General features: G+C 41.5%; 1 protein-coding gene across 2 annotated transcripts in view; it reads left to right on the top strand.

The window, feature by feature from the left end:
- CLGN (calmegin) overlaps positions 1-12,751 on the top strand; it is a 105,863-nt gene that overhangs the window by 56,091 nt on the left and 37,021 nt on the right. For both annotated transcript variants that reach the window (XM_082243528.1, XM_082243529.1), the window contains exons 8-11: positions 2,274-2,463; positions 3,045-3,158; positions 7,010-7,166; positions 9,130-9,345. In XM_082243528.1, the coding sequence (XP_082099654.1) occupies positions 2,274-2,463; positions 3,045-3,158; positions 7,010-7,166; positions 9,130-9,345 (677 nt within the window). The remainder of the gene's footprint in view (positions 1-2,273; positions 2,464-3,044; positions 3,159-7,009; positions 7,167-9,129; positions 9,346-12,751) is intronic.

Raw genomic sequence — 12,751 nt, 5'->3', positions numbered from 1 at the left:
GGATGATAGATTGAACAGGCCTCTGTGAGATGTTAAAGCTTTGGATAATTTTTTTCTAACCTAACCATGCTTTAAACTTCTCCACAACTTTATCCCTAAACTGTCTGGCGTGTTCCTTGGCCTTCATGATGCTGTGTGTGCAATAAGGTTCTCTAAGGCTTCTTTCACACGGCCGCTCTGCTGCTTTTGTCCGCTGCGGGACTTTTTTTTTTTCACGGAGCAGATGACATTTGTGTCATCCGCTCCGTGTGCCCGCATATCATCCCATCCGTTTGCGGATGATATGCGGACATAATGTAAGTATATGGCATTGCGGATGTCAGCGGATGACACCGCTGACATCCGATTTTCCTTCCTTTCCGTTTTTTACACGGATGAAAAAATAGGGTTCTGTTCCATTCCAAAAAACGGAACAGAACTGAAAGGAGGAAAATCGGATGTCAGCGGATGGTATTCCGCTGACAACCGCAGTGCCATTCACTTACATTAAAGTCCGCAAATCATCCGCAAAAAAATAGGATGATTTGCGGACACACGGAGCGGCCGTGTGAAAGAGCCCTAACAAACCTCTGAGGGTCTCACAGAACAACTGTATTTATACTGAGTTTTAATTACACACAGGTGGACTCTATTTACTAATTAGGTGACTTCTGAAGTCCACTAGATTATAGTTAGGGGTATCAGAGTAAAGGGGGCTAAATACAAGTATTCATACCCCTTGATATTCTTTACATTTTGTCATGTTACAAACAAAAATGTAAATGTATTTTATTGGGATTCTATGTGAGAGATCAACACAAAGCGGCGCACAATTGTCAACGAAGCTGGTGGATGTTAGAGACCTGGCACTCCTCCACCTTCAATTTGAGGATGCCCCACAGATGCTCAATAAGGTTTAGGTCTGGAGACAAGCTTGGCCAGTCCATCACCTTTACCCTCAGCTTCTTTAGCAAGGCAGTGGTCATCTTGGAGGTGTGTTTGGGGTCGTTATCATGTTGGAATACTGCCCTGCAGCCCAGTCTATGAAGGGAGGGGATCATGCTCTGCTTCAGTATGTCACAGGATATGTTGGCATTCATGGTTCCCTCAATGAACTATAACTCCCCAGTGCCGGCAACACTCATGCAGCCCCAGACTATGACACTCCCACAACCATGCTTGACTGTAGGAAAGACACACTTGTCTTCATACTCCTCACCTGGGTGTCGCCACGCACACTTGACACCATCTGAACCAATACGTTTATCTTGGTCTCATCAGACCACAGGACATGGTTCCAATAATCCATGGACTTAGTCTTCTTGTCTTCAGCAAACTGTTCGTGGGCTTTCTTGTGCATTATCTTTAGAAGAGGCTTCCTTCTGGGATGACAGCCATGCAGACCAATTTAAGGCAGTGTGCAGCGTATGGTCTGAGCATTGACAGGCTGACCCCCACCCCTTCAACCTCTGCAGCAATGCCTGCAGCACTCATACGTCTATTTCCCAAAGACAAACTTTGGATATGACGCTGAGCACATACATGCACTCGACTTCTTTGGTCGACCATGGCGAGGCCTGTTCTAAGTGGAACCTGTCCTGTTAAACCACTGTATGGTCTTGGCCATTGTGCTGCAGCTCAGTTTCAGGGTCTTGGCAATCTTCTCTGCCTAGGCCATCTTTATGTAGAGCAACAATTCTTTTTTTTCAGATCCTCAGAGAGTTCTTTGCCATGAGGTGCCATATTGAACTACCAGTGACCAGTATGAGAGAGTGAGAGCGATAACACCAAACTTAACACACCTGCTCCCCATTTACACCTGAGACCTTGTAACACTAACGAGTCACACCGGGGAGGGAAAATGGCTAATTGGGCCCAGTTTGGACATTTGCATTTAGGGGTGTAGTCACTTTTGTTGCCAGCGGTTTTGATATTAATGGCTGTATTTTGAGGGACAGCAAATTTACACTGTTATACAAGCTGTACACTCGCTACTTTACATTGTAGCAAAGTGTCATTTCTTCAGTGTTGTCACATGAAAAAATATAATAAAATCTTTACAAAAATGCGAGGGGTGTACTCACGAATGTGAAATACTGTACATTGCAATCTAATTGTACACTTGCCTTTACATCTACCAACAACCATGTGGCACAAGGGCCTGCTTGTATGAATATGATTGTAATGTGTATAATCAGATTTAATCTCTAGCTCAGAGCTGAAAAACAACTATATTTTGTAAAATCCAGAAGTCCATGCTGATTGTGGTGGTTGATGTTCTTTTTGTTATCCAGTTCTGAAGCCAGAGAACACCTTTGAAATCCTTATCGATCAAACAGTTGTAAGTCAAGGAAGCCTTTTGGAGGATGTCATCCCACCATTAAATCCGCCAAAGGAAATAGATGATCCAAAGGATAAAAAACCTAAAGAGTGGGATGAGCGGGTCAAAATTCCAGATCCTGATGCTGTCGAACCAGAAGACTGGTAAGATCACTTTATGTGGCCTAGGCTGAATAGAATGATTGAGAACATATTAGTATGAGTCATTAGTGTGATAGGGTGACAGAAATGGGCTGACTGCTGTAACCAGGGCTGCTGATAAGGGGGTAGCACCGGTCCCCCTGTACTGGGCAGACTCTATTTGCTTACCGAGGGACCCATACAGCTTTATGGAAATTCACTAGACTGGCAAGGTGGGCTGTACGGGGCCCCATGATTTCTAACAGCAGCCCTGGCAGTAACCAATCAGATCTTCTAACATACACTATAGAGACAATGACATCTGATGTATTGCTGTGAGCAACATCAGAATTCTAACCACAGATATTAGATGATCATTGCCTAATACTTAAAACATCTTTAGGATTATTATACAGTATTATATAGCGCCAACAGTTTGCGCAGTGCATTGCAATATTATATCTGCCAGTGTTCAGGCAACCTGAGGTGTATGATCGTGTCTATGAGTCTGCCGAGTGAAAGACAAGTTGTAGAAAGTCATTTTATACATGCTGTTATTTTTATTGTCATTAAGTTGATGTATTATATATTTGCATATACACAAGGGATGAAGGTGGGCCTATTAAAATAGAGGATCCCAATGCTGAAAAACCAGAAGGCTGGCTGGATGATGAATCTCACCTAATACCTGACCCAGAAGCTCATAAACCAAGTGACTGGTAAGAAGTCCATGTTGACTTTCAACTTTTTTAGAGTATTGGGGTTAGTCAAAGGGAAAAAGCAAAGTTTGGCAAACCATTGATACATATCTTTTTCTTTTGTGACCTCCATAAAGTTATTTCTAATTGGCTGATACTGATTACAGAATATTGCACACCACAAATGCTCTTGGATGAGCCAGATAATGAATCATGGGTTGATTTATGGATGTAATCGGTTTTCCATGTATGAAAAGATTTGGTATCTCTTGGTGAACAGACTCTGTTAAGTTTTTTGTAGAACTAACCATTGTGGTTAGAAGCCCTATAGAACTAAAGCGTGCTATACACTACTAGTTTTTTTGTTTAACCCAGCAGGGCTGAAAGTAAAAAAAAAAGAAAAAGAAGATTACACCTCAGAATGAGCCGCTGTACTAACTATCTAATGTTAGTACAGCTATCTCCCCTGCTGTGCTATTGTATCCTGACATGAAGATTGTCCCTCCCCTGCCAGAACACACCAGTCAGCGCTCTCAGCCATTGAATGAGAGTGTTGATTGGGAGCCGTTCGGCAGACCTTTTTGGTTATGCCTCTTTGACAGAAGTCAGCCGAAAGACTGGCTTCTGTCGGACTAGCTGCAGTACAGACGGGCCGAATCTGAGCTGGTTTCTATTGAACCATCCGATGCTACCGGAAATTCGGCCTGTGTGTACTAGACTTAGCCACTTTATCCCCTGCTGATTTACCCCTCTTCATGACCAAGCCATTAGTGGCGATACGGCCTGCGTTTTTTTTACTTTCTGCTATAAAACATATCCAATGAAAAAATGTAAAAAAATTAATTCTTGATAAATTTAGGCCAATATTTATTCTGCTACATGTTTTTTGGTAAAAAAAAATCCCATTAAACATATATATTGATTGGTTTGTGCAAAAGTTATATTGTCCACAAACTATGGGATATATACTGGAATATTTATTTACTAGTAATAGCAGCGATCAACAATTTATAGCGGGACTGTGATATTGCGGCGGACATTCGGACACTAACTGACACTTTTTGGGAACCAGTGACACTAAAACAGTTATAAGTGCTAAAAATATGCACTGTCACTGTACTAATGACACTGGTTGGGAAGGAGTTACACATCTAGGGCAATCAAAGGGTTAAATGTGTGCCTAGCCAGTGTTTTGTTTACTGTAGGAGGTGCTTTTACTAGGAGAAGTAATGAATTTTATTCCCTGCTTTGGGGGGAAAGAAAATCTGTTACTACCCCAATAAACAGGAGAGGGCACTGCCTTGTTTACATAGGCAGGACTCTGTCCTGTGTAAATTTGTGAGGATCGCCAGGTGCCGGTGGTAATCCATTGGCCCGCACCCGCTTATCGACATCTACTGTGTTTAATCGCAGCATGGCCGGGTCGCCGACAGCACGCACGCACCCCCTATCCAGAAGTTTTATACCTAGTACGTTACCTGGCACAGCCGAGCCACCTTGCGGCTGTATATGTTATGCGGTCGGCAATTGGTTAAAGGAGAAAATGTGCATTTCTTTGTCAGTCATGGTTCAGACCCAGTTCACACCTAAGCAATTTGCTTTTGATCCATTTCTGCAGTGTCTATTGAAACCTTCAGGGGCTGTGGACATCGGGGAGACGTTATCCATACCTAGTGGTCTTGTCCTTGATTGACAGGGTTCTGGCCCAGGGTCTTCAGGCTCCTTCAAACCTTGTTCCATATATCCGTTTGTAAGGACACAAAGTTGGCTTTGCTGCATGACCCGATTCAGGGCTTGTTTTTGTGTCAACAAAAACTGGTGGCTTGTCTGTTTATTGCTGCAAAGAGAGCCATTGCCAGAGCTTGGAAGAAGTCCTCTGTTTCGATTGCTGTGGTGAAGAGCATATTGACTGACCTTATGATTAATGAGAAAATGTTGAGTATTCTACATGAGTCCCCCCTGCTTTTTGTTTTGTTTTTTAACACCACAATGTTGCTGCTTTGGGGTTCTTATTTAAATTGTGATACCTTAGCTGCCTATCTTTTTTAGATTTGAATGTGTTCTAAGTCACAGACCTGTAACATGTGAGTAGCAAGTAAAATCCGAGCAAAGCAGAACTCCTATTTGTTACTTATCAGTTAATCAGAAAGCAATGAAACCAGAGAGTCCCCCTAACAGGTAGAGCAGTATTTCTTGACCTTTTTCCAGTCAAGGCACCCTTTATAATTATAGACAATCTCAAGGCACCCTTTAACATGATGGACAGTCTCAAAGCACCATATTCTAAAATGTAAAAAACTATTCTAATAATTTTACATAATGCAGCAACATCCACACATGTAGGACACCCAACATTATAGGTATTTTTTTCTTCCAAAGAAAATACACCTTTGCACACTGGTTCTGACTAGTATTCCAATATTTATCTTCTCCCTCAGTTTCTTTCCATCACTGCTAAGGGAGAAGGGCACAGAAGGGTCAAACGAGGATGTTGTGGAGGCAACTGATGACATCATTGGTTTTTAAGATGCCGGTGTCCAGAAGGTCGTAATGGTGCATAATGAAAACCTGTGGCTTTGTGTAACTAAAAGGCAGGCTTCATCTACCTGCTGACTTGTATACAATTTTTTATCAATTTTTAGGCATTTTGCCAAGGCACCCTGGTTGAAAAAGCATTTTCAGAAAAAGATGATCAGTGGTAGCGCAAAACTTTTCAAATTACAGGTTTCCTTTTAGGCTCATATGCAAAGGAGCTGATGTATTTGCCTTTTAATAGTGCTTATTGCCTGAACTATTATTGCCATTCTTCAGAGTATGTTCCCAAAATGGGCTTCTAGAACCTTGCCTATCTACGTTGATGTAATAGCATTACAAAAATCTTTGCATTACTTCGTTTCCTTAACCTGGATTTCTAGGTATGCCTATTATTGTCCAGATTAATTTCCAAAATGTGCTTCTAGAACGTTGCCTGCACTTTTACAAATATTTATGGTGACAAAGACCTGTGCATTCCTAAATTTTCCAACCCTGGAGTTCTGGATATGCATTGCAAAGCACATCATGGGTGAAATTTACTAAAACTGGTGCACACAGAATCTGAATATGCAGCTGTGCATAGTAACCAATCAGCTTCCAGGTTTTTTTTGTCAAAGCTTAGTTGAACAAGCTGAAGTTAGAAGCTGATTAGTCACTATGCATAGCTGACCAGATTCTGCGTGCACCAGTTTTCGTAAATCTCTACCCATGTCTTAAATGCACAGGTGTAGGAACCCTAAATTATACAGAATTGAATTAACTAGAAACCTTAGGCCCCTTTCACACAGGTGGACCGTTCAGATCCGCCTGTTCGTTTTTTGGCGGATCTGAACGGTCCCCCCTATGCATTCCTATGGGACATCGGATGGCAGCGGAGACATGTCCGCTGACATCCGACCCGATCCGATCCGTCAAATCTGGACGGATGGAAACCCTATTTTCCATCCGTCCAGCGGATCGGATCGGATGGGATCGGATGAGAACGGACTGACGGTCCATTCCCATCCGATTTCCCCCATAGAGATGCATGGGGAACTGACAGCTGTGTCTCCACACACAACGCGGAGACACAGCTGTCATCCTTCTGCTCAGCGGGGGATCGGCGGCTCGATCCCCCGCTGGGAAAAGCGGAGTCCGTTTGACGGACATCGTGTGTGAAAGGAGCCTTAGAGTGAACTCAATATACCAGTTTTTAGGTATGTAGACTGCAGTCTGTGTATCTTGCTGCAAGAATAATCAGGCTAGGCCATAGGACATGGGTACCAATCTGTCTGTATGTATCAGATCTAATCTTCTGTAATCATCAGAGTAATAGGATTAACTCTTTTTGTTGGCAGGAATGAGGACATGGATGGAGAATGGGAAGCCCCTCTGGTTCCAAACCCAAGGTGTAAAACTGCTCTTGGATGTGGGGAATGGAGTCCACCTCTTATAGACAATCCAAATCACAAGGGGAAATGGAAGCCTCCTATGATTGAGAACCCCAATTACCAGGTATTGATCAGTTCTAATAACATAAATCATACTACAGATTATCACCTAGTGCATCTACCTTTCTCCAACACGTGAAGAGATTTCTCCTCCCAGCTGCAGGTTTATTTGGCTTCCATCTAAATCTTTTTTAAAAAAAAGGGTACAAGTTAGTTCTTGACAGCAATACCTGTGCTGCAGGTATTGTAATACTACTGTCTAAATATGCTTTCAGCAGCTGAGGTGAATAGTCCCAGAGCAGTAGAAAGAGGGAATTTATGATCATTTCATCATAGTAACAGTGCTCTAAGGAATACTATACACCTGCCTAAACAGCACAACTCGGTAGCTCAGTTGTAAATCACTTCACAGATCATTACCTGGTTAGTAGTCACACAGTACAGTGCCTTGAAAAAGTATTCACCCTCTTGGTGTTTTCCTGTTTTGTTGCATTACAACCTGAAATAAAATGAGTTTTCGGGGGCTTTTAACCATGTGATGTACACAACATGCCTACAACTTTGAGGGTGGAAAACACTTTCATTGTAGAACAAACGATAATTACGGCAAAAAACTGAAATCTTGAGTGTGCACAAGTATTTACCCCATTTGCTATGTAACCCCAAAACTAGATGTGGTCAGACCAATTAACTTCAAAAATCCCATACTTAGATGATTACATAACATCCACCTGTCTGAAACAAAAGTGTCACATTATTTTTTAACAAATGTCCTGAAGTTTGCAACACCACTAAGCAATCAACATGATGTCCAAGGGCCTCTCCAAACAGGTCAGAGACAAAGTTGTGGAGAGCTATAGATTAGAAAAAATATTCCTAACTGTGAACATCCCACAGAGCACCATTAAATACATTATCCCAAAAAAGAAAGAAAATGCACCACTACAAACCTATCAAGATAAGGACACGCACTATAACTCACAGACTGGGCAAGAAGGGCATAATCAGAGATGCTACAAAAATGTCAACGGAGCTGCAAAGATCCACAGCGGAGATGGGAGTATCTGTCCATAGGACCAATAAAAAGCAGCTACGTAAAAATAAATAAGAATACATGTTTAGAGTTTGCAAAACAGCATGTAAGAGATTCCCTAAACACATGTAAGAAGGTTCTCTTTTAAACTAAAACTAAAACTGCACTTTTTGGCCATCATTGGAGGCACTATCTGGCGCATCATTGGAGCCAGAAACCCAACACTTATCACCCTAAGAACACCACCCCCCCCCCCCCCCCCCACCCAGTGAAACATGGTTGTAATGCTGTGGTGATGCTTTACATTGACAGGGAGTGTAAAACAGATCAGGAATGAAGGAAGGATGAATGACACCAAATACAGGGCAATTCTTGAGGAAAACCAGTTTTAGTCTGCCGGACACTGGGATGGAGTTTTTCCTTCCAGCAGGACAATGACCCTAAACATACTGCTAAAGCTATAATGGAGTAGTTTAAAGGAAAGATTTACAGTAAATATCTTGTAATGGCCCAGATCTCAATCCAATTGAGAATTGTGCATGACCTGATGATTTTTGTACATCAACACAAGCCATCTAAATTGAAGCAGTATTGCTTTGAAAAATGGGTTCTGGGAAAATTCCAAGTGGCTAGATGTGCAATGCTAATGGAGACTTTCTCCAAGAGACTTTCACCTGTATTTGCAACAAATGATGGCTGTACAAAGTATTGATTTTTGGGATGGGGGAGGGGTGAATACTTAGGCACACTCAAGATTTCTGTTTTATTTTGTCTTAAATATTTTTTGTGTCACCAAAAAAACTTTGCAAGTTCAAAGTTGTAGGCATGTTGTTTACATCATATGGTACAAAACCCCAAGAAATTAATTTTAATTCCAGATTATAATGCAACAAAATAGTAAAAAAATACCCAATGGGGTAAATACTTTTGCAATGCATTGTGTATGACCATTAGAAATTGATGCTGCTTTTAATAATATTATTGTCTTTTACAGGGTATTTGGAAACCACGTAAAATTCCTAACCCATACTACTTTGAGGACCTTAACCCCTTTAAAATGACAGCGTTTAGTGCTGTTGGGTTGGAACTGTGGTCAATGACTCCTGACATCTACTTTGACAACTTCATAATCTGCTCTGACAAGGAAGTGGCTGACCGTTGGGCCTCTGATAGCTGGGGATTGAAGAAATTGGTAGCCAGTGCTAATGAGGTACTTTACAGTATAAGTGAGCTTCACTCATGAATAGGGGTATATGGTGATTTCTACTTATAAAACACATTTAATGGGCAGATAAGCAATCTTTTATACATTGTACCTAAACATCCTTTGTACATGCCAAATATCCCTTTTAACCCAGTTGTCTATTCTATGCTTGTATAGGTATGACGTGTGAAGGTTCCCTATAGTGTCATAATTCTGTTACTACAGTAAAGATTATAGATGCATAATGTTGGCCAAAATAATCTATGTGCCTTAACAGGTAGTCCTAATGTTTCAGTTTAGCCTGGAACACAGTTACTAAAGCCTTCATCTGATTGATGATATCTGATGTATACAATTTTCTTGTACAATTTTCCTTTAGATTTACCAAAACCATATAATATGAGATCAAATCTAAACACTTTCAACTTGAATGCAATCAGGCAGGCCTTTGCACTACATAGTTAAAGGTAAATCTAAAGGAAATTGAAAAAGAAAACTGTATAATGTTTGGCCAGCTTTAGTCAATGGTCAGGGATAAATTAAGATGTTGTCTATTAGGCAGTTTTAGTTTAATTGTACTGTAAAATGTTTGAAAGGATTGAGAATGAGCAGAGGTGTAAAAGCTTTGAAACTTTATTAGAAATCACAATATTTGGAGTCGGCAACAAAAAAAAAGAATTTACAGTGGATATAAAAAGCCTACACACCCCTGTTAAAATATCAGGTTTCTGTAATGTAAAAAAATAAGACAAAGATAAATAATTTCAGAACCTTTTCCACCTTTAATGTGACCTATAAACTGTACAACTCAGTCGAACAACAAACTGAAATCTTTTAGGTGGAAGGAAGTAAAACGAAAAAACTAAAATAATATGGTTGCATATGTGTGCACACCCTTAAACTAATACTTTGTTGAAGCACCTTTTGATTTTATTACAGCATTCAACCTTTTTGGGTATGAGTCTATCAGCATAGCACACCTTGGCATTTGCCAACTCTTCTTTGCAAAAACACTCAGAATCTGTCAGATTGTGAGGTTATTTCCTGTGCACAGCCCTCTTCAGATCACCCCACAGATTTTCAATTGGATTCTGGTCTGGGCTTAGGCTGGACCATTCCAAAACTGTAATCTTCTTCTGGTGAAGCCATTCTTTTGTTGATTTGGATGTAAGCTTTGGGTTGATGTCATGCTGAAACATTAAGTTCCTCTTCATGATTAGCTTTCCAGCAGAACCCTGAAGGCTTTGTGCCAATATTTACTGGTATTTGGAACTGTTCTTAATTCCCTCTACCTTTACTAAGGCCCCTGCTCCAGCTGAAGAAAAACAGCCCCAAAGCATGATACTGCCACCACCATGCTTCACTGTGGGTATGGCGTTGTTTTGGTGATGTTTTTGTGCCAAACATTTTGTAATTTTGGACCAAAAAGTTCAACCTTGGTTTCATCAGACCATACCACATTTCCCCACATGCTTTTGGGAGACTTCAAATATGTTTTTTCAAAATTTAGCCGGGCTTGGATGTTTTTCTTCATAAGAAAAGGCTTCCGTCTTGCCACTCTACCCCACAGTCCAGACATATGAATAATACGGAAGATTGTTGTCCAATGTACCACACAGCCAGTACTTGCCAGATATTCCTGCAGCTCCTTTAATGTTGCTGTAGGCCTCTTGGCAGCCTCACTGACCAGTTTTCTTCTCGTCTTTTCATTAATTTTGGAGGGATGTCCAGTTCTTGGAAAGGTCACTGTTGTGCCACATTTGCTCCACCTGATGATGACTTTCTTCACTGTGTTCCATGGTATACCTAATGCCTTGGAAATTCTTATGTACCCTTCTCCTGACTGATACCTTTAAACAATGAGATCCCTCTGATGCTTTGGAAGCTCTCTGCAGGCCATGGCTATTGCCAGGAAAGACCTACTAGAACAGTTTAACTTAATTTGGGGTTGATCAGAGGCACTTTAAATGATGGCAGGTGTATACTGACTCCTATTTAACATTAGTTGAATGTGATTGCTTAATTCTGAACACAGCTACATCCCCAGCTATAAGAGGGTTTGGAAAAAGTTCTGAAATTATTTATTTTTGTCAAATTTTTTTTATCACAGAAACCTGACATTTTAACAGGGGCGTGTAGACTTTTTATATTTATTGTATGTAGTACATTGTACTACACTGGATTTTTGGAGATCCAAAATGCAAATTCGTTGACAACTAAGGCTCCAGGCAATGGTCATTTCAACACACTTTATCATGTATTACCTAATGCCCAGCTTAAAGCAAAACCTGATTTTTTTTTTTTGGTTTTGGTTAGATGCACTCTCACCTTTGCTGGTAGTATTTTCCCTTTGTGACATGGGGGTTGGTTAGCTCTAGTAGTAGAAGCGTTCTTCAGTGAGTTCACATCAGTTAGCACTTCAGTTTTAGGGCATGGCAGCCCATTTTATTAAAAAGAAAACAGCTGTAGCACCCTCCTAGGTAGGTGCTAGAGAGTATAGTTTTGGCTCTGTCTGCCTATCAGAAAATGCTCTATGTTAAGCAGCTTTCTGCTTAACATAGAGCAAGATCTGTGAGTTAGGTCTGCTGATGGTGCTCAGTGCGGGATTCATCTGGTCTAGGGGAGTGTTTCACACTGGTCCAATGGGGAGGCACATTGGACAGTGGAGGAAACCTGACCAATGGGTAAACAGGCTTTGATACAGCCCCAGTGATTGGCACAGACTGCTGTCTCGGTGCATTGTGGGGTGTAGTATAAAAGCCAGGAGCACATGTGCTCGGGGTCTTTGGCTGGTGAGCAGAGTCCTGGAAGGAGGTTGGCAGCTGCCTCCTCTTCTGTAGCAGTTGGTGTATGGTCACAGGCAGTCAGCCTGGTGAGCCAGAAGGAAGGAGCTGAACCCAGAGGTCCTGGAGAGCTGACTAGAGGGGTTGAGACACTGGAAAACCTGGAAAAACAGTATCATGAGTACAGGGGATCGTGTCTAAGGGCCTGACCAGGAATGGGGCCACCCCGGAGTAGAGTAGTCAGAGGATGGGTGTCAGCTGGTGGAATGAAAGGGGGTGCTAGGCGAGTACCCTGAAGATAGTGTGTAACCAAGTCTTTTGTTCAGAGACTCAGTATCTACAATTCATTTAGTGGCAAGGTAAAACTCGTTGCCTGGCTGCATCTTCAGATAGAAGTCCTCAGAATTGTGAATTGTTCAAGTTCCAGAGTATCCCACTCTATCCCTTCTCCCATCCCTATTTATAATAAAACAACAAAAACAACCAAAACCCCTAGACTGTTCATTGACTGAGCCAGAAAGTAAAGTGTTAAGTTGTGCCTGCGGTTCCGAACGGTAACCCAGAGGGGCATAAAAAGGTGAAGAATTCAGCAGTCCTCTAGGGGGCAGTGCTACACAGCAAATCCATAT

Source organism: Pelophylax lessonae (genome assembly GCF_965119305.1).
Source record: "Pelophylax lessonae genome assembly, chromosome: 1".
NCBI lineage: Eukaryota > Metazoa > Chordata > Amphibia > Anura > Ranidae > Pelophylax > Pelophylax lessonae.
Note: the sequence above shows the minus strand (reverse complement) of the source record. Positions and strands in the feature narration are given on the sequence as shown.